Below are 23133 nucleotides of genomic sequence, written 5' to 3' on the forward strand. Positions count from 1 at the left end.
ATTAAAAATAATAACACATCACATCACTTTTTGCACAAAAACGAGCAAAACAACCCCACATATAAAATTTGGATATTCAAAATAACAGTAAAGGACTTAATAGGTGGGTACTTGAGATATTACATGGTAAAACAATTGTCACTGGCACAAACACTTCACATGGTTGCTGTTAAAAACGCAGCAATAAACAAACAATTCACATCACAATATTTTCAATTGTGTAGATATATTTCTCTGGTACAAAATATAGAAGAATAAATGGTAAATATTATCATACTATATATCTTCGAGTTGTGTGTGGTGTTTGGCAGTTGTTAGTGTTTAATTTGAATTAATAAATCATTTGCCCATTGCAATTTTGTCATGTGACCTTAACCTTCACAAGAATACATTAATAAACATATAACCAAGTTTTACATCTTGACAAAGTAAATTGTCATCTTTCAAAAATGATAAGAAACTGCTACTTATGACAAAAATATGCAAACCTTTTCTATAACTAAAACAGTTGTGACACTGATATTTTAGACAATTATGTCACAGCAATAAATTTTAACTGAAAAAATAGATTGCTGATATAACAAAAATTCCTACTTTCAGCTAGAACCTAAAAAAAAATCATGCAAGCATGACTTCATTATGTTTTGTATAAGATCGTCATCTTTGAAAATAAGTTTGAGTATATCGCTTACTGACAATGCAGTCTCTTGGCAAAATGACTGCCACTGCACCTATATCTGAATACTTAGCACTTGATTAATCCTATGAAATACATGCAAAAAAATGTATGAAGTAAGCGTATAACTATTTATGCGAAATTTTGCTTACTAATTATATGTTAAAAATACTAGTCAAGGCATTGTCTATCATTAATTCATAAAATATATCTCTGATTAGAAGTAAAAGGCACACTATCTTCATAGGGCACAAGGAATTTGGTAAACTTGGAATGGGCAAGTTATGGTCACAGTGATGAGAATTAATGATTACTGAAGAACACTTCGAGCCAATTCATACTAAACGTTTGCTTCCCCCTCTGGCAGCTACTTATGGTGAAGGGGTCATCGGCACAGGTACTACAGAAACGTACCCCAGGTATATTTCTGTATACAGAAAAGTACCCTCGCCAATATCAGAATACAGAAACATACCTCAAAATGATTCCATTCTGCATTGTGTCGTTTTCTTGATCAGAACCAAGTATATACGGTTTGGGTTTTTGGATGTGGAATATGGACTGGTATCTTGGTACCAGGTACTTTTCTGTATTTTGACTTTGTTTAGGGTACATTTCGCTGTGGAATGAACTGCCCCTTGCTTTAAAACTGTCCCCATCTTTTGCTGCATTCAAATCACATCTTAAAACGCATCTTTGTTAACTGCACTATTAACTCTACTCAAACATTATTATTATTTTGTAGAGCTTTGAGCACCCACTTAGTGGTTGGATTTACCGCTATATAAATTCTCATTATTATTATTATTACACATCTGTAGTACCTGTGCCGACAACAACCCTTTCAGAGCTATTTATTCCATATTTATAAATCAGGTGATAACTGATCCAAATTTTTGTTCTCTTACATTCATCAAGTGTCAACAGACACATGAAACAATCTTCTTCTGCATGAATTCAATAGAAATGTAGATCACAATGAAATATTGTGTATGAGACTACAGATGGCCATACAAGTTTCAGTATTTTACAATTGCACCATTATGATCATTTATATCACTGTTTTCAATGTAAATTTGCTATGGAAATACAACAGGATCCCATCATGCATCAGTCAACATGGTAGAAGTCACTGATTCTCTTGGCAAGGACAAGACTCCTCATCTGTGGGGAGACAAGATGGCGGTGCAGCATGCGCACTGTGGCCCCTTGGCTCTCACCCCACACATACAATACATTCTTCATCGGCTGAGGTAGTTTCATTGTCTTCCACTGTGCAATCAGTTGAGCTGGTATCCCAACACGTTCTGCTATCAAACGCCAGTCAGCTCCTGAGAAATACATTACATTTTTGTAATGCTGTAAGTTTCTTATGGTGTCACTAAATATTTCAATTCATAACATGCTCAATTTCAGAAACATTTTTATACAAAAACCAAAACAACATGTTCGTGGTTAAAGAGAAACCTAAACCTGTTCCCTGTTATAAAATGTTCAGGAAACCTGAAGATGAACAGAGATGGGTCCCCTTCCTAAAACTATGAGGAAAGCTAATATTACTGCAGCTTCTAAATGTTTACCACTTTGGTCAAACTCACGAACAAAGGTACTGTGCTGTCAAACCAAGTATCATAATCCACTAACAAGAAGGTTTTCAGGCAGCTGATTGTGGTAACAATAAACACTATTCAACTATACAATTTTGCCATATTACTCTTTGTATTATTGAATACCTGTATTAAAATTCATATTTGAAACATCAGAACATTGTTTCCAGTCATGCAATAACAAGTGTTACAAAAATGACTGGTGTTTGTCCCTAAGGTCATTGATGTAATGTTTCAGTTTGTTGAATGTGTTGCATATTTTATACAAAATAGATAATAGACTTTGAAATAAAGTAATTTACTTTGCATTCAGGGGTGAAAATAACTTTAAAATTGCTACTGTGCATGCAAGAATGAAGTAGGGGAGGTAATATATTAATGGGGTAAAATTGGTTATCTCCCTTAGACCATTTCTTCCACACACCCATCAACATATTTTTAGAAATCTCCAAACAAGATCTCATGAAGGAATTTAAAAAAAGGGACTTCTCTCATTGTTGCCATGGCAAACTCTCATCCATACCTCATACAAATGTAAAATAGATCTAACTGTCAATGAATTGTAGTTCTTAAGGGCCCATATTCGCTGCAATAAACACCCCTACTAGTCTCTGCTGTTACAGTAGCTGGACTCACAATCTTTTCAGCTAGTCCTATTTATCATCTCTACTTGTCTTACAGTTATGGCTACAAGTTATGTATTCTAGTCCAAACTCTTACTGCCACTACTTCCAACAGTAACTTTTACAAGTCACCTTTACTACTTAAGAACTGGTGTTCAAACTCACTGTCTTGCCTGATTGATATTATTGTATGTCAATAGAATAAATAGATGCTCATGATGTCACTACTGGATTGTCTGGTCTAGACTTGATTACATGTATTTACACACTGCTGTCATAGAGCTGGAATATTGCTAAGTGTGGTGCTAGACAACAAACAAAACTAGTCTGACAGCCACCTCTACTAGTCCCGTTAAGTCACCACTACTAGCCCCCTACTCACCATTGCCTTTATACAGACTGAGGTCCTGTATGACGAGCTGCAGCTAGACAACAAACAAACCTAGTCCCAACAGCCACCTCTACTAGTCCCGTTAAGTCACCACTACTAGCCTCCTACTCACCATTGCCTTTATTAGTCCCAACAGCCACCTCTACCAGTCCCGTTAAGTCACCACTACTAGCCCCCTACTCACCATTGCCTTTATACAGACTGAGGTCCTGTATGACGAGCTGCAGCTAGACAACAAACAAACCTAGTCCCAACAGCCACCTCTACCAGTCCCGTTAAGTCACCACTACTAGCCTCCTACTCACCATTGCCTTTATACAGACTGAGGTCCTGTATGACGAGCTGCATGACAACAAACAAACCTAGTCCCAACAGCTACAGTCCCTAGTCACCACTACAACTCACCAAGTACAGACTGAGGTCCTGTGACGACTGAGCTGCAGCTGAGACAACGAAACAAACAAACCCTAGTCCCAGCAGCCACCTCTGCTAGTCCCATTAAGTCACCACTACACACACACACACACACACACACACCCTACTCACCATTGCCTTTATACAGACTGAGGTCCTGTATGACGAGCTGCAGCTAGACAACAAACAAACCTAGTCCCAACAGCCACCTCTACCAGTCCCGTTAAGTCACCACTACTAGACCCTACTCACCATTGCCTTTATACAGACTGAGGTCCTGTATGACGAGCTGCAGCTAGACAACAAACAAACCTAGTCCCAACAGCCACCTCTACCAGTCCCGTTAAGTCACCACTACTAGCCCCCTACTCACCATTGCCTTTATACAGACTGAGGTCCTGTATGACGAGCTGCAGCAGCCCCTTGTGCATATTGTTGATGTGAGTATTGGCAGGCAGCTTACTGGAAGGCTTCAACAAGAAAACCCATTCATTTCACAAGTCTATCCTTGGCAAAGAAATTTGAACCAATAAAAGTACATTTCATTTATCCAAACTGAATTTGAAAAGACGAATATATGTACCCAGTACCAAAATCAAAATGCAATTATATTGTGTGACGTCCTGACAGGGCAACCACTGGATACAACTCAGCATTTTTAGTTTCATGTTACTTGCCTACAGAAAGCAGCAAAGTAGTTAAATGTTGATTTCCAGAATTGTTAATTGAGAAAATTTCAATAAAAAACATGAGCCAAGTGAATTGAGTCCATTTATATTCAGCATTTAAATCCACACAAAACAGCGGTCACTTACTCCTCGTACAGAATATATGGACTTAGCAGAATCAAGGGAGGTAACTCACAGTAGGTATGTTCACCCTCTCCAGGTTGATCCTGACTGCATGAGGGAGGTTACTCTGAGCAGATGTTGGGTGGCTGATTGGTGTGAGAGTTGGCAAGGGAACAGTTGTGGCAATCACTGGTTCGACTGCTGGCTTGTCCTCAACTTTTATCTTTGGTTCAACGAACACCTGTGTGCCACCTGCAGTATGAACAATCCAATGCTGATCATTTTACAGATTGTTTATTGTTGTACCTTTATGTCATGTGCCTTGTTAATTAGAGCAGGCCAAAACCTCTTAAAAAGTAGGGGGAGAGAGGGAAACAGATGGATTTGAAAGATACTGATATTTTCTGATACAAGATTGTTACGAGGGTTGATTGATAGTTTTTGAGCCTCACATGGAAGGGACTGTGTAGTAGTGAAATCTTTTGTTGGGGCCATTTACACTGTGTACTAGGGGTATATCTACAAAAACTGGAGTTTCCCCCTGAAATATTAGTAAGCAGCAGTCTGAAATCTCTGGAAAACAGACAAGTTTGGGGAATGTGCAGTATTTCTGCACATTGGAATAAAATATTTGTGTGTGTCTGTTTTTGTATTGATTTTGCATTTATAAATTAAATATACAAAATATCACAATTTTGTATCCTTTGTAGTACTCCTCTGTTTCATTTAGTGACACTGTTATTAGGTGTGAAAAAAATGTCTGTGCAATAGACCAAAGTATTTCTCTTGCCAGACCTTCTAAGAGAAACTATGGTATCAGCTAAACTTTTCCTTCACATGCCTGATTGTCCCCTCCAGTTAAAACATGTATTTCAGCTTACAACAACAGACACATGCATCAGGTAAGGAAAATGCAGAGTTTACCTAATCTTTAGCCTGTGTATTATGTCATGCTATGGTAAGAATATAAATGAGGCTGGAATAAAATGTGATGAGGATTTTGTCTGGAAAGTAGAATGAAAGGTGGACTTGAAAGAAAAAAACACCCTATGATGTAATCTCTCTCATACTCCATAAAAATTGCACAAAGCAATATTCACACTAATCTTGGCTGAACAATCCAGTAATTGACACCACGAGCATCAATCCACGAAACTGACATTCAGTCACGGAGCCTAACCAACTGATCCACTGACTAGTGCATAGGTTGCCCGGGGCTATAGACTTACACAGAATTACCATTGGTTCTATTCAATAAGAATGAAGGCTGGGATGAAATAGGGACAGATTATGGCTCCTTTATCAAAACAAGGGGGGGAAGAAACAACCTCAACCTCATGTCTCCCCTATTTCATTAGAACACATACTTCAATAAACAATGATGAAATAGAAGTACTTCTCATACACCAGTCAGAAATGTTGGCCAAATTATCCCTGGTATATGTATGTGTCACACTTATCAAGCAACTTCAGTTCAGATAATCTAATCCTCTGGGTTGACATGTCATCATAATGGTATACTGAAATATCCATTTATAATATCAAAAAATAATTTGTTAAGAAGCTACTCACATGATTCATACCACAGGTACTTGGCCTTCTTCCTGAGTTCCCCTACATCTTGACATCGGTCCATGTTCTGCAAACCATTCTCTACCTTTAGCTTCAGTTTGAACAGTTTTGCCAGTTCTGTATTTAGCAAAGTCACTCTTGTTTCTAACTCTTCTAACCGGTTTTCATCAAAATCTTTCAATTGATGTGACCCTGTCTTCACTTCATTCCCATTCAAGTCCGCAATCACAGCCAATAATTCAAGCAATGGAATTTCTAAAATGTCACAGTTTGTGTCAAAATCCATTTCACTTCCCCTCTGTTTCCCTGCTTCGACTAAACGCAATGTCAGAATTCTCAATTTCTCTTTCATTTCTTCATTTTCTGTTTGAAGTGTTATCACTTGTTCCCTGAGTTGTGAGGACTCCTTGTTGAGATCATCAAGATGTTTAGAGTGACTGCCCCTGGATGAAGGTCGAGAGCTTGTCTTTGATTTGGTCTTTGCTGATTCTCTTTTAGGTGAGCTTACTTTTGTGGCAGACATCTTTGATTTTTACGGTTTCCTGCATTACTCAAACTGTCTGAAACAGAAACATTATGAGACTGATGAATCACAAATGAACCTCACATTTAACACCTAACAATAACATACATGAAACTTTTAAGAGTGTAACAATATGAATTCATACTAAAACTGTGTTGCAATACTTTGCTGCATGATTGCACTATATCGATACAAACTTTAAAAATTCTCCTGGTATTGTCAATGGTATGCTTAACAATAGTCAAATATTGTTTAAAAATTGTGGTTAGGCCAGACCAATTTTATTTCTTGTTTTATGGATTCACCGGTGGTATTTTTTCAAGAATAAGAATAAAAATAAAAATAAATTTTCCCCGCTCAAAAAATGAAATCCTAATTTTAATGTGATATAAGTGAAATGCTCTTGAAATCAGTGTGAAACCTAAACTCACTCAACTTATTTTTAGTTGATATAAACAAACCAAAAGAGTTAACATGGAAACTCATGTGGGTATTGCATGAGTGGTTCTGTCACACAGTATAAACACAGATTATAACAGTGACAGGGTGTGAGTGGTTCTGTCACACAGTATAAACACAGATTACAACAGTGACAGGGCTTGAGTGGTTCTGTCACACAGTATAAACACAGATTACAACAGTGACAGGGTGTGAGTGGTACTGTCACACAGTATAAACACAGGTGACAGGGCGTGAGTGGTTCTGTGAGTGGTATAACTGTCACACAGTATAAACACAGATTACAGTAACAGTGACAGGGCGGGGTGAGTGGTTCTGTCACACAGTATAAACACAGATTACAACAGCTGTCACACAGTATAAACAGGATTACAACAGTGACAGGGTGTTGAGTGGTTCTGTCACACAGTATAAACACAGATTACAACAGTGACAGGCGTGAGTGGTTCTGTCACACAGTATAAACACAGATTACAACAGTGACAGGGCGTGAGTGGTTCTGTCACACAGTATAAACACAGATTACAACAGTGACAGGGTGTGAGTGGTTCTGTCACACAGTATAAACACAGATTACAACAGTGACAGGGCGTGAGTGGTTCTGTCACACAGTATAAACACAGATTACAACAGTGACTGGGTGTGAGTGGTTCTGTCACACAGTATAAACACAGATTACAACAGCGACAGGGCGTGAGTGGTTCTGTCACACAGTATAAACACAGAGTACAACAGTGACTGGGCATTCACAAAGAATGTAGGCCAATATTTGACTATTACAGAACAACACAGAACATCTTCAATTGAAAGGGAATCTGGTCCATTCTGAAATTATTTTTGAGGACTGAAAGCCATTAAATTCAACCAATATTCATTTATACATCTGTTTACACTAGCCAAGTAAAGTTAACAAAAATGTACATGTGGTCTAAAAAACATTGCTGTTTCCAGTTTCTGGACTGACCATGTCTGGAATTACCAGTCTTGATTTTTCTCGATGTCTACCATCACTGTTGCACTTCACCATGTATAAACAGTCATTATTTCATATGAATGGAGACCGCCTCTGTGGTGTAGTGGTTAGAGCATCCACCCAGAGAGCAGAAGGTCACCCGTTTGATCCCATGCCACGTCATACCAAAAGACGTTAAAATTTAGTACTTGTTGGTCCCTGTCTGATGCTCGGTATTAATGGGTACAACAAGGACTGGTCGTCTCAGAGTCAGTATAATGTGTCTGAGTGGGATTATTCATGCTTAACTGAGGCATGGTATCTCAGTGAGCTAGCACTATAAAACCAGCTTAAGTCTGGGCTAGTACAAGCAGTCACACATACACAAACGTGCACGTTGTCATATGAGTGAAATATTCTTAAGTGCAATGTTAAACCTCATTTCACGTCACCACATTTGAATGGGCTTAATAAAAGGTTTTAAAAACAACATCTGTCCTTCTTTTGGGACGATGGGATGGAATAGGAAACTCATACATTTTTCTACCAAAATCTGTTGCCCTTCACCATGTATAAACAGTCATTCTTTCACATGAATGGTCTCTATTGACAAGATATGCTTGAAAAAAGGTTTTAAAAACAAAAATAGTCAGTCCACCTTTTGGGTCGATGGGGTGGAATAGGAAACACATACATTTTTCGTTATTTGGCCTTTTCTAAAAATACATTTCCTCCCAACCACCAGCCAAATGGTTTTCAAAAGACAATTTGTCACTCATATCACAAAGCAAATGGCCAAATAGACATTTTATTCCTAATATATGATATTAATGATACGGAAACACACAAGATTAATAATCTCTTTATCATATATAACGTTTTTCTTAAAATTACTCTAAAAAAAGAAGCAAATCGTATGTGAATTTATATGAAGGGAAGCGAGCATTCATATAAGAATACTTAGCGGTACAGCAAGGTGAAGGTCGTTAATGATAGCAACATATGGTTGTGACTATGCAAACATAACTCATGCTTAAAATAAGATCTTTCTGTCTCAAAAGAACAACGAAACCGGGCAGGGCTTTCCTGGCAGTGTTTCCATTTTCATTGCGGGTAATCACCTCATAGAAGGCAGCTGGAATGACATGGGCCAAGCTGAAGAGGATCTCCCAGAACTGCATCCATTGGAGGGGTGTTGTTGCTGCCCCTTTGTTCCCCGAGGAATAAAGAGGAGACAGAATCACCTCATCAATATCAGTTTCTGATACCTGACGGAATCGATTCATCGTCTGTATTGTGATCGATAGATCGAAATCCTTGGTTGGTACCTTTCTTAGACCATCGCCTTTCAGTCATGCCTCATAATCCTTACCTTCAATTTGAACGAAGTATGGTACTCCGTTTCATGTTTTCCAAAGTCAATTACTGCAGTAATGACTCCAGAATCTCTGTCTTCAATTACAGACCGCTGCCATATAGCACTCACTCACTCTGTCATCAATTCTTACAGAATCACCAATTTTGATAATGAGGGCAGCCATGTTTGTTTACAAACTCGTCCATGCAATGTAAACTCGCGACGTCATCAATGAAATGTTAACGTTTTAGGATTCGCATGGCGAGTATGGAGTTTTGTGAAAGTAGTACGTAGATTGACGTAATTTGCATAGTTATCAGATTTGGATACCAAGTTTATCAGATTACACCGATAACACCCTCCATTAGATGAAAAATCACTTTACTGTTTCATTTATGGTCATTAAATCACTAACTAAGTTGACATTTGTATCGTCAACCACTGATCAATCTTACAGCTCAGCCTAAATCAATACCGAAAAACCAACAAAGTTAGTACAACTCATAAATCACTACCATCAATCATTCAGCGATCTTAAATGAGCTTGGAACTACCTAGTGTAATGACCACTCCCATGAACACCTGCCATATTTATAACTATCTCCACCAATTTATGGTACAAATGTTATCGGGCCGACTACTATTGGTGACATTTGTCTCTAATAAACGTGTGCTTGTCAATATTTAACTAGAGACATGTTTTTATCTTGTAGTCAGGAAATTACGTCCATTCAGTGACCCATTGAGTTCAGTTGTTTGACTTCGCTGAATAGTGTGTGAGATAAGTCAGTGCAGGTACATATTTACATCAGACAGAAATAATTTCAACTCTACTCAAACCCAAACAAAACACTTCTGCAATCCATCAGAGGCTAAACATAGAATGACTATTTCTCATTTCTGTAAGGCAAATACATAATGTTTATAAGGCTAACTAACAACCAAACAATATTCTTATCAACAACAGCCAAAAATTTATTGTGACTTTTAAGATTTTTTCTTCAACCTAAATTTTGTTCTGGTAACGCATTTCCATGTGCTGGTTTTGCATTCAACTCAATAAGATGATCACTATGAGATTCATGATATGCAGTCAGAAATTTCTTTCTATCATTATTTAAGCTAAGTATAAATGTAAAACTAAATATGACCTACATACCCTTTTGATTTTAAAACATGTTGAGAAATAAGTCACATTCCTTATGTATCACATGCTACATTAACCGTAAAGTCTGTAAAGTCTCACTGATCGTTTTGTTGGTTGGTTTGTTGTTTAACACCGCTCTCAGCAATATTCCAGCTACATGGTTGCGATCTGTAAATAATTGAGTATTTACCAGACAATAAAGTGATCAACAGCATGAGCATCGATCTATGCAATTGGGATACGATGACATGTGTCAACCAAGTCAGCAAACCTGACCACCCGATCCCATTAATCTCCTCTTACGACATGAATGGATTACTGCAGATCAATTCTAACCTGGATTTTCAAGGGTCCTGATTGTCATGAAGGAAATGTAAGCTCAAGACCATAAATTCTGAAAAACATTATTGCATACAAAATCTACAAAATATTCAAGTGCAAAAAATCTTTTGAGATGACTAGACATGCCAGATCCATCATTATCAGTACATATATACAGTTCATCAACTTACTCAACCAAAATATGTACATGACTGAGGCTTCAGACTGGTGGCTTAATGAAGTATCTGATACACAATATTTCTGATTTAGTTGGTTCTTGTTCATGTTCTCGGTATTTGATTGTGTAATTATGTCACGAATATGACCAACAATGAACATTTTAAGACTCATGTGAACCTGTTTAACCACACGATCTGACAATGTTAAATGTATAAGCCCTGCAGTGACACAAACATCAAAAGATAAACAAGTCTCTCATCTCTCAACCCTACCCCTCGATAACATACTCAACAAATAATCTCCTAAATGTACCGTCACCCATATCAGGTAAACCGTAGTCTAACCCTCTGCTGGGAAACCCAGAGTAACGCCTCAATCTCTAGTCGACCTTTGTGACATTTCGAGACATTTCAGTGACCTCTTATGTTTATTCAGCTATCACAGAGTACTAAAGCGGCAATCAGATTTGCTTATTTGAGTGTTTTAGTGCTCTGTAACGCAATTTGTCATCTTTCTACCAGGGAGATCTCGTTAGCACAGGCAGAGTGCATAACTGATCGATAAACAACTTAAAGACCTCTCAGGAAATCAAGATAGATTATTTTTACTGGTACATTTCAGCAACAGTGATTGTTATCAAGTAATTTTTTTTTCATTCAATGGAATCATTGGACTTGCACGACCTATTTGTCAAATATTCAGTCTGATAAAAGGATATAATCCATTATTGGGCCCAAGAATAAACAACATGCAAACCCTGTAATCTTTTCTAAGCAATTAAACATGACCTATTTTATTTTTGCATGGATCTTTTGCATTCAGTTCCCATATTAATAAAAACCATGTCAGACAACATTGAAAACTGCCTCATTCATTGTCACACTCCACCAATCATGACAACCCTTGATCTAAGCCTTTTGTTTACGTCCAATATATTCACACAGGGCAACATAATGGGTGAATCACATTGAGCTCACATGAAACAAACTTCAAAGCCTAGAAATCTGATCCGGCACCTCAAAATCAATATTGATACATCATTCTACTGGCAAAAAACACATTATACTTGAAGGTAAACCTATTCTTTTCTCAACTGTTACAGCTAGCCTCCAGATTGCTACTTCTGAGACAAAAGACTAGAGTCTATTTCTGGCACTGCAATTGATATCACATGTAAGCCCTGCAAGAAAATTAGAGCTTGTTTCTTTTCAAACATTGTAATTGGATACTGTTGGATTGATATGCACGAGAAATTTGAATTAGAAGACAAAGTGAGTGAGTGAGTGTGTTAGGTTTTACACCGCTTTTAGCAATATTCCAGCAAAATCACAGGGGGGACACAAGGGCTTCACACATAATGTGCCAATGTGGGGAATCGAACCTGGGTTTTTGGTGTGACAAGCGAACGCCTTAACCACTAGGCTCCCCCACTGCCCTAGAAGACAAAGTGTTTTTGATATACTGGAATAAAATTAACAGGATTAAGCAATTGGTCTGAGCACAGACCCCCAAAACCCCTTTACCTTTTAATTAGGAGGGCAGTGGGGAACCCTAGTAATTAAAGTGTTCACTCATCATGCCAAAGACCTGGGTTCGATTCCCCACATGGGTACAATGTGTGAAGCCCATTTCAGGTGTACCCATCCGTGATATTGCTGCAATATTGCTAAAAGCAGCGTATAACTAAACTCACTTGAAATTAGTTAGCATTTCTGGTTTTGTTTGTATGACAAGGACTTATACCAATACATAACAATATTTGTATTTCGTTCTATATTAACGTTTATTTACATGTTCACTCTTTTAAGGATTACAATACTGAAAAGATCTACACTAAGAAAAAACCCTGACCTCTCTCTAAAAATGATTGATGAATCATGACCTCTGATTACTGTGAAGACTTAACAAACAGAGCAAACACTTCACTAAAAGAAACAAATACTTCTTGTAACACTATGACCTAAACAGGTAAGTATCTATTCTTTTGATGCATATGTTTTGTGAAAAGCAATATGAGCATAGTCTCTGAAATACACTCTGAAACATGATTATCCAAAACAAGTGTACAAAACTTTGGCTACATTTCTTCAGTTTCAATCTACAAACAAAGAGATTCCCTGGACTCTACCAAAAACATTTACATATTTTCAGGTAAAGGATTAGAAATGATCAGATACACAAAGTAAAGTTTATATGGAGCCTTTGCAATTCCAGTGTTCAGAAATAGTTATTAAATGTGTTCAAATGAAAGAGATTATGACATTGTAATTTTCCACATAAATTGTTTTACATAACATTAACAAGAATGTAAGATGCAAGACTGAAAGGTGTTAAAAAAAAGATTCTAGAATTTAAACATGAGCCAGTCTAAGATAAATGGTTACTTTTAAAATATAAAAATGTCACTGCAAAAGAATACCTAATGTTGATGTTCCTCAGAAATTGAAATGTACACATGACAAGTGTATGGTATAAAACTCATGTGTCAAAAGGTGGTCTTATTCACAATTTCTACACACTCTTATCCACATAATTTGTTGAATATATCAAGAAAGAAATAACAAAACACAAACATCATCATCATCCTAACAATATTTCAAATTTGAATGTACCTGAACAATTAGAAAATTCATCCCCAAAAGACCCTTATGCTCTGTCATCATGTACATTTTCTTCCTGATGAAGTGAAACATCTAAGATAATGAAATCAGTTTTCAAAATCATGGTGGGCCCTGTGGTCTGTCAAATCTTCTGTGGTATCTCATGACAGGAACCCTTTTAATGTTAATATTTTAACATTGGATTAAGGCAAAACATACCAAACCTTAACTTCCAAAAATATTTTCAAACAGTTTGAATAAGTGTTGACTCACTTACCATGAGCAAGTCCTTCCAGCCATTACAGATCTATACATGGCTGGCTTGCCACTGTTTACTGGTTGATACAAACAGTTCCAGCAGGTGTTGCTGTTATACTGTCTATTCAGATTGTAAAAGCAATTGAAATATGTGTTTGCTGTGAGTGGACTAAAGGAGTGAATAGAAAACTGGGACTGATTTGTCCTTTCCTCTGCTGCATTATGTCACATGGTGATTCAAGTTGTCTGCCGACTAGTTCTTACTTGTACTGACTAAATGTCACAAGCAGGAATATCAAATCAGCTGAACAATGACGAACTAAAATGATATTTATTAGAGGTATTATTCTTACTGAAATAATGATAGTGCGAGTGTTGAAAATGTGACTAACTTAAAACAATATTTACCAGATGTACTATTCTTAGTGAAATAACTATGCCAGTGTCTGAAATCAAGCATAAATGTGACTGGTTCCTTGTCAGGATGTTAAGATTTAGGGGGGTCCATTTAGGAAGTCCCTGGATTCAAGTGAGTGAGTGAGTTTAGTTTTACGCCACACTCAGCAATATTCCAGCTATATGGCGGCGGTCTGTAAATAATCGAGTCTGGACCAGACAATCCAGTGATCAACAGCATGAGCATCGATCTACGCAATTGGGAACCGAAGACATGTGTCAACCAAGTCAGCGAGCCTGACCACCTGATCCCGTTAGTCGCCTCTTACGACAAGCATGGGTTACTGAAGGTTCATTCTAACCCTGACCTTCACGGGTCCTAAATTCAAGCATCGAAGAAGCAAATACACTGAGCCTCAAGGATCCTTCCTGATATCAAACAATGACAATAAGGAAAACAAAAACTATTTTCAGAAAAAAAAAAGATAATTTTATCATCCAAAACTGTGTTCCAGAGGAGATATTCGTTGTGTAAGACCATACGATATCTCCTAGGAGATATTATTTTGACAGTAGATTTTGTACAATGTATCGACAATGTTATGACATCATGAACTTGATGACGTCACAATGCTATGACATTGCTGCACTGCAAGTCTTATATCTTTTGATATCAAATATATCAACACTTGTTGTAAAAAGTAAAATATCCTTGGCAAGCCTCGGATATTTGTAACTTTATCAACTCATGGTGATATATTTGATATCAAAAGCCACTCGAGTGAGATTCTCTATGTACTATGCAACAACAAAAAATATTAACTGTTTTCAGCATCACTAAATCAGCAGTTTCTAATCATGGAGAATATATGGCAATGTCCTTGCTATTAAAACTGTTGAAACTGAAAAAAACATCCATTTGGAAAAAGAACATGATTTTTTGCTTTGACATAAAGTCTTCAATGGTGTCCTCCCTAAACAAACTACAAACATGATCTGGCAAAGTGGAAACAAAAATTACATAACAAGGATGAAACTTTTAAAAAAAGGGTCTTAATGAATAACGTTTTAATCCAAGTTGTTACTAAAGCAATTGTACAGGTGATTGACACCATTCACTAACGAGATAACCCTTAAAAGATCCAAGAATCATTCAGTATTTAATGGGCATGAATATAACAGTGAGTGCATTATAAAGGATTATATATTGAAGTGACGACAATTGGCAAATAAATATGTCTAAATAGTCAATCAACACTGTCGGAACTCAATCTGTCATTAGCATTGTTTTGGAAAGAACATTTTACATGCTGTATAGCTATGAATTCAGTTAACAAATTCCAAATGCATTAATGCCTCAATATATGTGTACTGTGAAAATGCAAGAGAAAACGTGTTTCATGAATATTCAAAAGATGTAATGAATGTTGCACTGTTATTCCAAAGGACACTTCAGGAGTCAATGCACTTTCAAACACAAGCTAATATTATCAGAGAGATAACAGAGACTCTTTTCAAGCCTAAGCACCTGAAAATATGTTCACAACATGTTCTTTTCAATATAAACTGATATGACAGCTTTCATTCAATAGGTCAGGAATTATCAAACGACTGTACACCGTTAAGCCTCTACTTATACATGTCTTCTATAACATACATAACAATGTGCAAATCCCGCGAGATTTCAATATCAACAGAATCAAAAGAGCCCATTTCATAGTAATCTTGTCCACGAATCTTATAATGTTGTTGAAAAAAGACAGGTGTTCTGAATAAAATCATGAAACAATGATTAGAAACATGTTTCGATACATATCATGTGAGTAGCAGACAGGTACTCGCTTCGCCAAACTGTCGCGTCCAGATTCAAAAACGTAACAAAAAGAATTTAAGTTACCTTTTAAAACTGTCACTGTACAATCCTTGACTCTCCCGCGCCGACAATAACGGGTCGCTATCAATATAGGGCTCTGACAATACCCGCTCACGACCATTCAGTTTACATTGGATACGGCGTTATAAAACCAGGGCAAAGCCGGTCCGCCATGAGGGAACTTGGCGCTACATTGGTGTCAATTTATTTGGGAATTGTTGACGAATGATAGCTCTTTTAACTAGTAAGGTTAAATATCTGGACTAGATTTTTCATTAACAATTCACCCTTTTTACTGAAAATCCAACAGAATATAATCGGAACTTTGTCCCGGTTTCCGATGATCCGATTTGTCGATTTGTTTACATTCTGTATACTATGTTCTTTGCAACTATCAATATATAAGATTTCGCAAGAATACGCCAAAATGGTGTAAGCCTTAAGTGACAATATTTGATACGTCATACATTGTATACAAGTATCAATTTCTATAAATTGATGATAGTCACTTTTTCGCACTTCAGGTGTGAGGCCATACCAAACCTTTTTCATATGATACAGATTTTCCTCTTTTACATTCCAAAACACTGGTGTTAATAAATAAAATCATTGTTTTCAAAGTTGATTTGAGATTATATTCGTTGAATAAACCACTCTTTAAAATAAACAATATATGTCAGTTAATACAAACATAATCATGGTCTAGATAAGGACATTTTCAGTGGATCAACATATCTTTCGCACTTACTATTTAACTTTTTAAAGCAAACTCATCGAAAAAAAGAAAAAACACATTTACTATTTTTTACTGTTTGACCTTGTTTTGAATTTGTTTAAGCATATTTGTTATCACAGTCATGTTCATATCACTATTTGTCTATGGGACACAAGAAATGTTAATGTTGTCAGTAACTAACCAACCATTTAATCTTATTCGATGAATTAAAATAAATTCACCTCCAGGGATGACAGAATCAATACCTGGGAAGACAAATGCATTTTCTTTCGTTCATGGCCAGTAAAAATAATTGTAACAAAAATAAATCCCTTATACAGGAATGACCTAAACAACAAATCCAAAGAAACATTTAATTAAATGATAATGTATGCTGTACATACAAATAACATTGACTAATGCTGTTGATCATTCTTAAAAACTTAAAATAAAACTGTATACCAAAAGGTAATGGCAAATATACTAAAACATGTATTTGTAAAATATTGTTGGTGACTTGATAAACATTATGATTGTATCCAATCCCAAGTTCTTTTCTTGCTTTCAGAATGTTCATATTCTATATTCCAAGATAGAAATATTGTCAGGAATATCTTGAGATTAGATTCAACAAACCAACCTCTCCTGAAATACATGCATTTATATAATGGTGTCCAAGAAAACATGTTAAAATATATAATTAAGAGTATCATATTTATATCTGTTTTACAACATGCAGAGTAGGGTCATCTGTCAAAACAGATAATAAATATGTCTGGTCTTTTATATGAATAAATTGCCTAGCCCTTCTTCAGTCAAAGTACCTGTGATGTATCACGTTCACTTTACTTTGTTGTGCCGTATAAAATGACACTGGAATAACATAATTTCTGTCTAGTTCTTTTCTAACACCAAATACATAAGTACAGGACTTTGATCAAATACGTATTTGTGGGCGAGATTAAAATAAGTTGCTGAGAACATTTCTCAGGCTACGTCCCTCATCGAATAAGCAGCCAGCAGTTGTGACGAAAATAGTAGATTCTCTGGGAATACGAAAATAGAATTTACGACTGTTAGATAGCTTTACTTACTAAGTTTATTCGAAACTATGTCTGAAAGTCAACGAATGTCAAGCGCGTCACTTCCGTAAACAGAAATGGCGCTGTCAGAAGAGACAGGCTCCGAAGAATCGATCGATATTTGGTCTAGTATGACTGTGCTCGCCTGTTTCATTGCTTAACTCTCGTCCTAACAGAATTCAGCCAGTTCCCATAAGATTGAATCATTGATCCTTCTTCGATGAGGGTTTACTGAGCAGCAGACGGTATCTTTCGATTTCTTTGAGGACATGGAAAAGGTTTCGGTGGATGGGAATTACACCGTTTAATTGTTTGCCTTTTACATCCGAATGAACCATAGCGGCTTATTCACCAACAATATCACTTGGTTATAGTTAGGTGTATGGATAATTTATCACATTTGGAACTGGTGGCCCGATGACATCATGGTTCCTTGAAGTGCAACGGAGGGGAATCCCAGTGTGAAGATTCTTTTGGAGCAGTAAGCAGAGTAGGCTTGTATGCACACAGGTTTGTCAGTCATGACTTTAACGTAACATTCTGTTTAGAACAAAGACACAGCTGATTTATTTTAGTTTTATTGTTTCACTGGTACAAATGATTTGCTATGCAAAAATCTTCTGAAATTCGACAGTTCCCAAGAGATCATCCAGTTAAGGCCCCTTTGGCTACATTTGACACTATTGACTTGGGTGATGAGCTTCCGAAGACTGCTATTTGTTCTTCCTTGAAAATTCAAAGGCCTGAGCAGGCACATAGTCAAGCCACTTCTGTAAGCCAAGTTCCTTCTCACAATAGCAAACAGGCATGTCAACCTTGTGCTCAGTCACAGGCAGATAAATCAAAGCAACAAGTTCAGGCAAAGGAATCTAATTCACTGAGAAATGCCCTTGGCAGAGATGGAAATAAGATCAAGACAGGTGGGCAAGTAGAAAGAGATCAGTTATATTCAGCAGGAAGGAATCTTCCCTCTGTGAATTCAGATGCAGTTTATCGTGATAGAGAGAATGAAGAAGGATTTGAAAATTATGTTTACATAAGTCATATTCCAGCAACTGATTTGAAAGAGAAAGCCATCATTGTTGGGACAAGGAAGCCCGTTGAAGGTCAGAGTATTGAAGTGGGGAGGGTACAGCCTACTTCCCAACAAGTTACCAAGATTGAGCCTCCTTCAGTACCTAAGTTATCACGGACATCATCGTCATCATCAAGTTCTGATTCAGATTCGGATGTACGTAGTGTGAGACCAGTGAAAACAAGGAGACCACTGCAGGTGAGAAGATATGTTACCAACAGTCCTCGATCAAGCCCTGTTACTCTTTCTCCTGAAATAATTGACCCAACAACTATAACATCACCTTCCAAGAGAAAGGCATACGAGAGAGAAACGCCTTCAGCGGTTGCAAGTCAAAACGTCCCCAATTGCCAGACCTAGAAGCACTACACCAATCAATGTGGTTACTCTTGAAGAATATGTTGTACTAAGTTCCCCAGAAAAATCTCCAAATTCACCAAGTGTTGCAGAAAAACTGAAAATCACCTTGCCACCAGATGAATTTTGTGTGAAACCCAGAAGTCCTAGAAAGTCTCCAAGGGTGAAAAGTAACTCAGAAGACGAATCCTGCTTTGAATTTAATGAGGAACTTCTATTTAGTCACACCCGATCTGCTTTGTTAATTACTGAAGACGGAAAAGTACCAGACTCCCCTAGAAGAGTGTTGATTCCACCAACTATTTCACCTTCATCATCCCCTAAATTAGCACCTGCCACAAAACTAAAGAAAGAATTAGACGGAGTGCCAGGGACACCCACACTTGTTTATATCCAGTCCCCTGACAACGAGAACTGGGCAACATTTCCTGATACCACAGACTCCAACATTGCCGAAAGTGATAACTGCCAAACTAACCCACTCCAAACTGGAAACAGTAGGGACAATTCTGCAGAGAGTGATAACAGCAAACCTGCCTCCTATGCAAATAGATCCTCAGTTGATCCTTGTGATATAAACAACGAAGAAGAGGAGTTCTTAACTATTAATATTGAAGAAACTGGTGCCAGTGGAAAGTGTGGAATAGACATTGTTCTGTCTTCCAGTGGGAGCAGTAACATACCCAGCCCCTCAACCCCTGAGAAAGTCCCCTTAGAAACCCCCCCTACCTAGTCAGAATGGGGAGACTGTGAGCTGTTCCGAATCTCTTCCCATTTCTCGCACCTCCAGTGTTAAAAGTACCAAAGAGGAAGAACTAGTAGACAAAGTGCTGTCCTCTTCTCCAAGAGAAACTTACCTGTAGACAACCCAGCCAAAATAGCAGTAGAAATGTTGGTAAGTATGTAACATATCTATCCCTATGATCAATTTCACGAACAACATTCTTCTATTTTGTATGGTGGTGAACAATTTAGAAAAAAGAACATTCCTGGGAATAATGTTTTATGGTCATCACAAGTCAGCAAAAGTAATCATTCCCGAAAAAGCTGATACAGCAAGTGACTGTATCTATGCACCTTTGATAGTATATGTAGTATGTGCTGGGTGATGTCTTTGATCCTGGAAAATATCCTCAGTTGCTTTGATCATGTCAATCACATTGCATATATCACTGGCATGAAGTTTCCTGAAAGGACACTGTGCAAGAGAAAGTCCTGTTCAACCTTCAAGTTACAGCAACAAAACCTTTGTTCCAATTACTATAATGGTAAAATGCATATCAACAGTGTAATTGTATTTTCTGCTTTAGATCTTTCATATGTCTCTGGCTTGATTATGTTGCAAGGTTTATCTGAGAGACCAGCATCACTTTCGGACATCAAGTTGACACACTGTGATATGAATGAAATCTGGTACAAAGTGGCATTTAGAACTACTCACCCACTCACAGAGTTCCTCCTAGGTATAGATATCTGCAACATATCGTACAGCTATGTAATGACAGTATATCAAGCTGGCCTCTATTTTTTCCGTTCACTTTGATTTGATAAATTGTTTGTCGAACAAAAAACAACACTTCTGGAACTACAAGTTAGTACAACACCATGGGAATACAGGTATCTTTATTCTTTGCCCTGTTTACTGTGAAGCAGTTCAAATGATGGTGCCTGTTTCTTTCCAAAGTCTTTCAAAGGAAGCTGTCATGCAAAACTAACTGAGTTTTATTGATGGTTTTATGCCAAGTTTCTGGAACTACAGGTATCCTGATTTTTTACCATGTTTACTGTGTTATTTGTTTGCATGGCAGATCAAATTATGTCCCCTGTCCCCTCAGTCTCTCAAAGGAAAGATAATGGATATGAGTGATTGATTTTATATCAAGCAAAGAACAGCGTTCATGGAAAACAAGGAAACATACATACTTTCTCTCACAGTTAATATTAGTAGGATGTGAAATTAGTTGTGAATTAAGGACCTCTTGTGAGTCAGTGGCCTCGTGTGCCATGTGTCTGGTAGATATTACATCAGGTCACTGTGACTTTGTGGGGCTGCTACAGAACAAGTGCTTGTCGACACGGAACATATGTCGATTAGCAGGAATGTGCAGATCATTGATCATTCCTGTTTTTAGCATCAAGGATTATTTTCTAAATGTACCTATTATGTTTGATTTGGGATAATGTAGTCCTAAATGTTCAACTTGGGATCTTTTAGTCATAATGTTTGACTTAAGATCATGGTGTGTGACTTCAGGTCATGTAGTTGTCATAATGTTTGACTTAAGTTCTTGTAGTCATAAGGTTTGACTTGGGATCTTGTTATGATGTTTCACTTATGGTCATGTAGTAATGAGTGGCTTGAGATCTTGTCATAATGTTTGACTTGGCATCTTGTAGTCATAATGTTTGACTTGGGATCTTATAGTCATAATGTTTGACTTGGGATCTTGTAGTCATTATGTCATTATGTATACCCCAGGAGTCCCACTGTGTGGGAAATTCATCATGCAATCAACCACAAGGCCCCTGACCCAGACTTGACTGAAAATAACATTTGTTCAGTCTCAGCTGTTATTTAGTTCCATGATCTGTGATTTGTTTGTGTTTCCTGGAGATGAATCATTTAGTTTCAGTACAATGAAGTCTGATATGTTAGAATCATATGCATCAATAATGTTAAAAATTGTGACACATCTGAGACTAACTCTTATGAGACGTGATATACCAGGCACCATCTCAGCTGTGACAAATGTGAAACTGAATGTGATGAGACATGATATACCAGACACCATCTCAACTGTGACAAACATGTGACTGAATGTGATGAGACATGATATACCAGACACCATCTCAGCTGTGACAAACATATGACTGAATGTGATAAGACGTGATATACCAGACACCATGTCAGCTGTGACAAATGTGAGACTGAATCTCATGAGACGTGATATACTAGACACCATCTCAACTGTGACAAACATGTGACTGAATGTGATGAGACGTGATATACCAGACACCATCTCAACTGTGACAAATGTGAGACTGAATGTGATGAGACATGATATACCAGACACCATCTCAACTGTGACAAACATGTGACTGAATGTGATGAGACATGATATACCAGACACCATCTCAGCTGTGACAAACATATGACTGAATGTGATGAGACGTGATATACCAGACACCATGTCAGCTGTGACAAATGTGAGACTGAATCTCATGAGACGTGATATACTAGACACCATACTCAACTGTGACAAACATGTGACTGAATGTGATGAGACGTATTACTGATATACCAGACACCATCTCAACTGTGACAAATGTGAGACTGAATGTGATGAGACATGATATACCGGACACCATCTCAACTGTGACAAACATGTGACTGAATGTGATGAGACATGATATACCAGACACCATCTCAGCTGTGACAAACATGTTACTGAATGTGATGAGTTGTGATATACCAGACACCATGTCAGCTGTGACAAACATGTGACTGAATCTCATGAGACGTAATATACCAGTACTAGACACCATCTCCACTGTGACATATTTGAGACTCAATCTGATGAGACATGATATACCAGACACCATCTCAGCTGTGACAAACACCATCTCGGACACCATGTCAGCTGTGACAAACATGTGACTGAATGTGATGAGACGTGATATACTAGACACCATCTCAACTGTGACAAACAAGTGACTGAATGTGATGAGACGTGATATACCAGACACCATCTCCACTGTGACAT

At 37.4% G+C, this 23133-nt stretch overlaps 2 protein-coding genes across 3 annotated transcripts in view; one reads left to right on the plus strand and one right to left on the minus strand.

Annotated features, from left to right (window-relative positions):
* Nucleotides 1–285: 285 nt before the first annotated feature.
* Nucleotides 286–16265, minus strand: LOC124267114. Its single transcript, XM_046701988.1, has 5 exons — nucleotides 16165–16265; nucleotides 6075–6634; nucleotides 4576–4754; nucleotides 4085–4181; nucleotides 286–2007 (listed from the first exon to the last, which is right to left on the minus strand). The coding sequence occupies exons 2-5, from the start codon at nucleotides 6595–6597 to the stop codon at nucleotides 1787–1789; spliced, it is 1020 nt and encodes a 339-aa protein (XP_046557944.1). The 5' UTR covers nucleotides 6598–6634; nucleotides 16165–16265; the 3' UTR covers nucleotides 286–1786.
* Nucleotides 16266–20097: 3832 nt separating this feature from the next.
* The window catches only part of LOC124267115 (protein stoned-B-like), a 142397-nt gene continuing 139361 nt past the window's right edge, over nucleotides 20098–23133 (plus strand). For both annotated transcript variants that reach the window (XM_046701989.1, XM_046701991.1), the window contains exon 1: nucleotides 20098–20264. The gene's annotated coding sequence lies outside the window, so the exon portion shown is untranslated. The remainder of the gene's footprint in view (nucleotides 20265–23133) is intronic.

Source organism: Haliotis rubra, unplaced genomic scaffold (assembly GCF_003918875.1).
Source record: "Haliotis rubra isolate DU_JTF1 unplaced genomic scaffold, ASM391887v1 Scf13, whole genome shotgun sequence".
Classification (NCBI taxonomy): domain Eukaryota; kingdom Metazoa; phylum Mollusca; class Gastropoda; order Lepetellida; family Haliotidae; genus Haliotis; species Haliotis rubra.

What these genes read in the sequence shown, in the direction of transcription:
- LOC124267114 (XM_046701988.1), bottom strand. Translation starts at nt 6,597, where the DNA reads ATGTCTGCCACAAAAGTAAGCTCACCTAAAAGAGAATCAGCAAAGACC. An exon ending in GTACCTGTGGTATGAATCAT is followed by an intron (nt 4,755 to 6,074) that starts GTGAGTAGCTTC and finishes TTCATACTGCAG; the next exon opens with GTGGCACACAGGTGTTCGTT. An exon ending in CAGTCTGTATAAAGGCAATG is followed by an intron (nt 2,008 to 4,084) that starts GTGAGTAGGGGG and finishes TGTATTTCTCAG; the next exon opens with GAGCTGACTGGCGTTTGATA.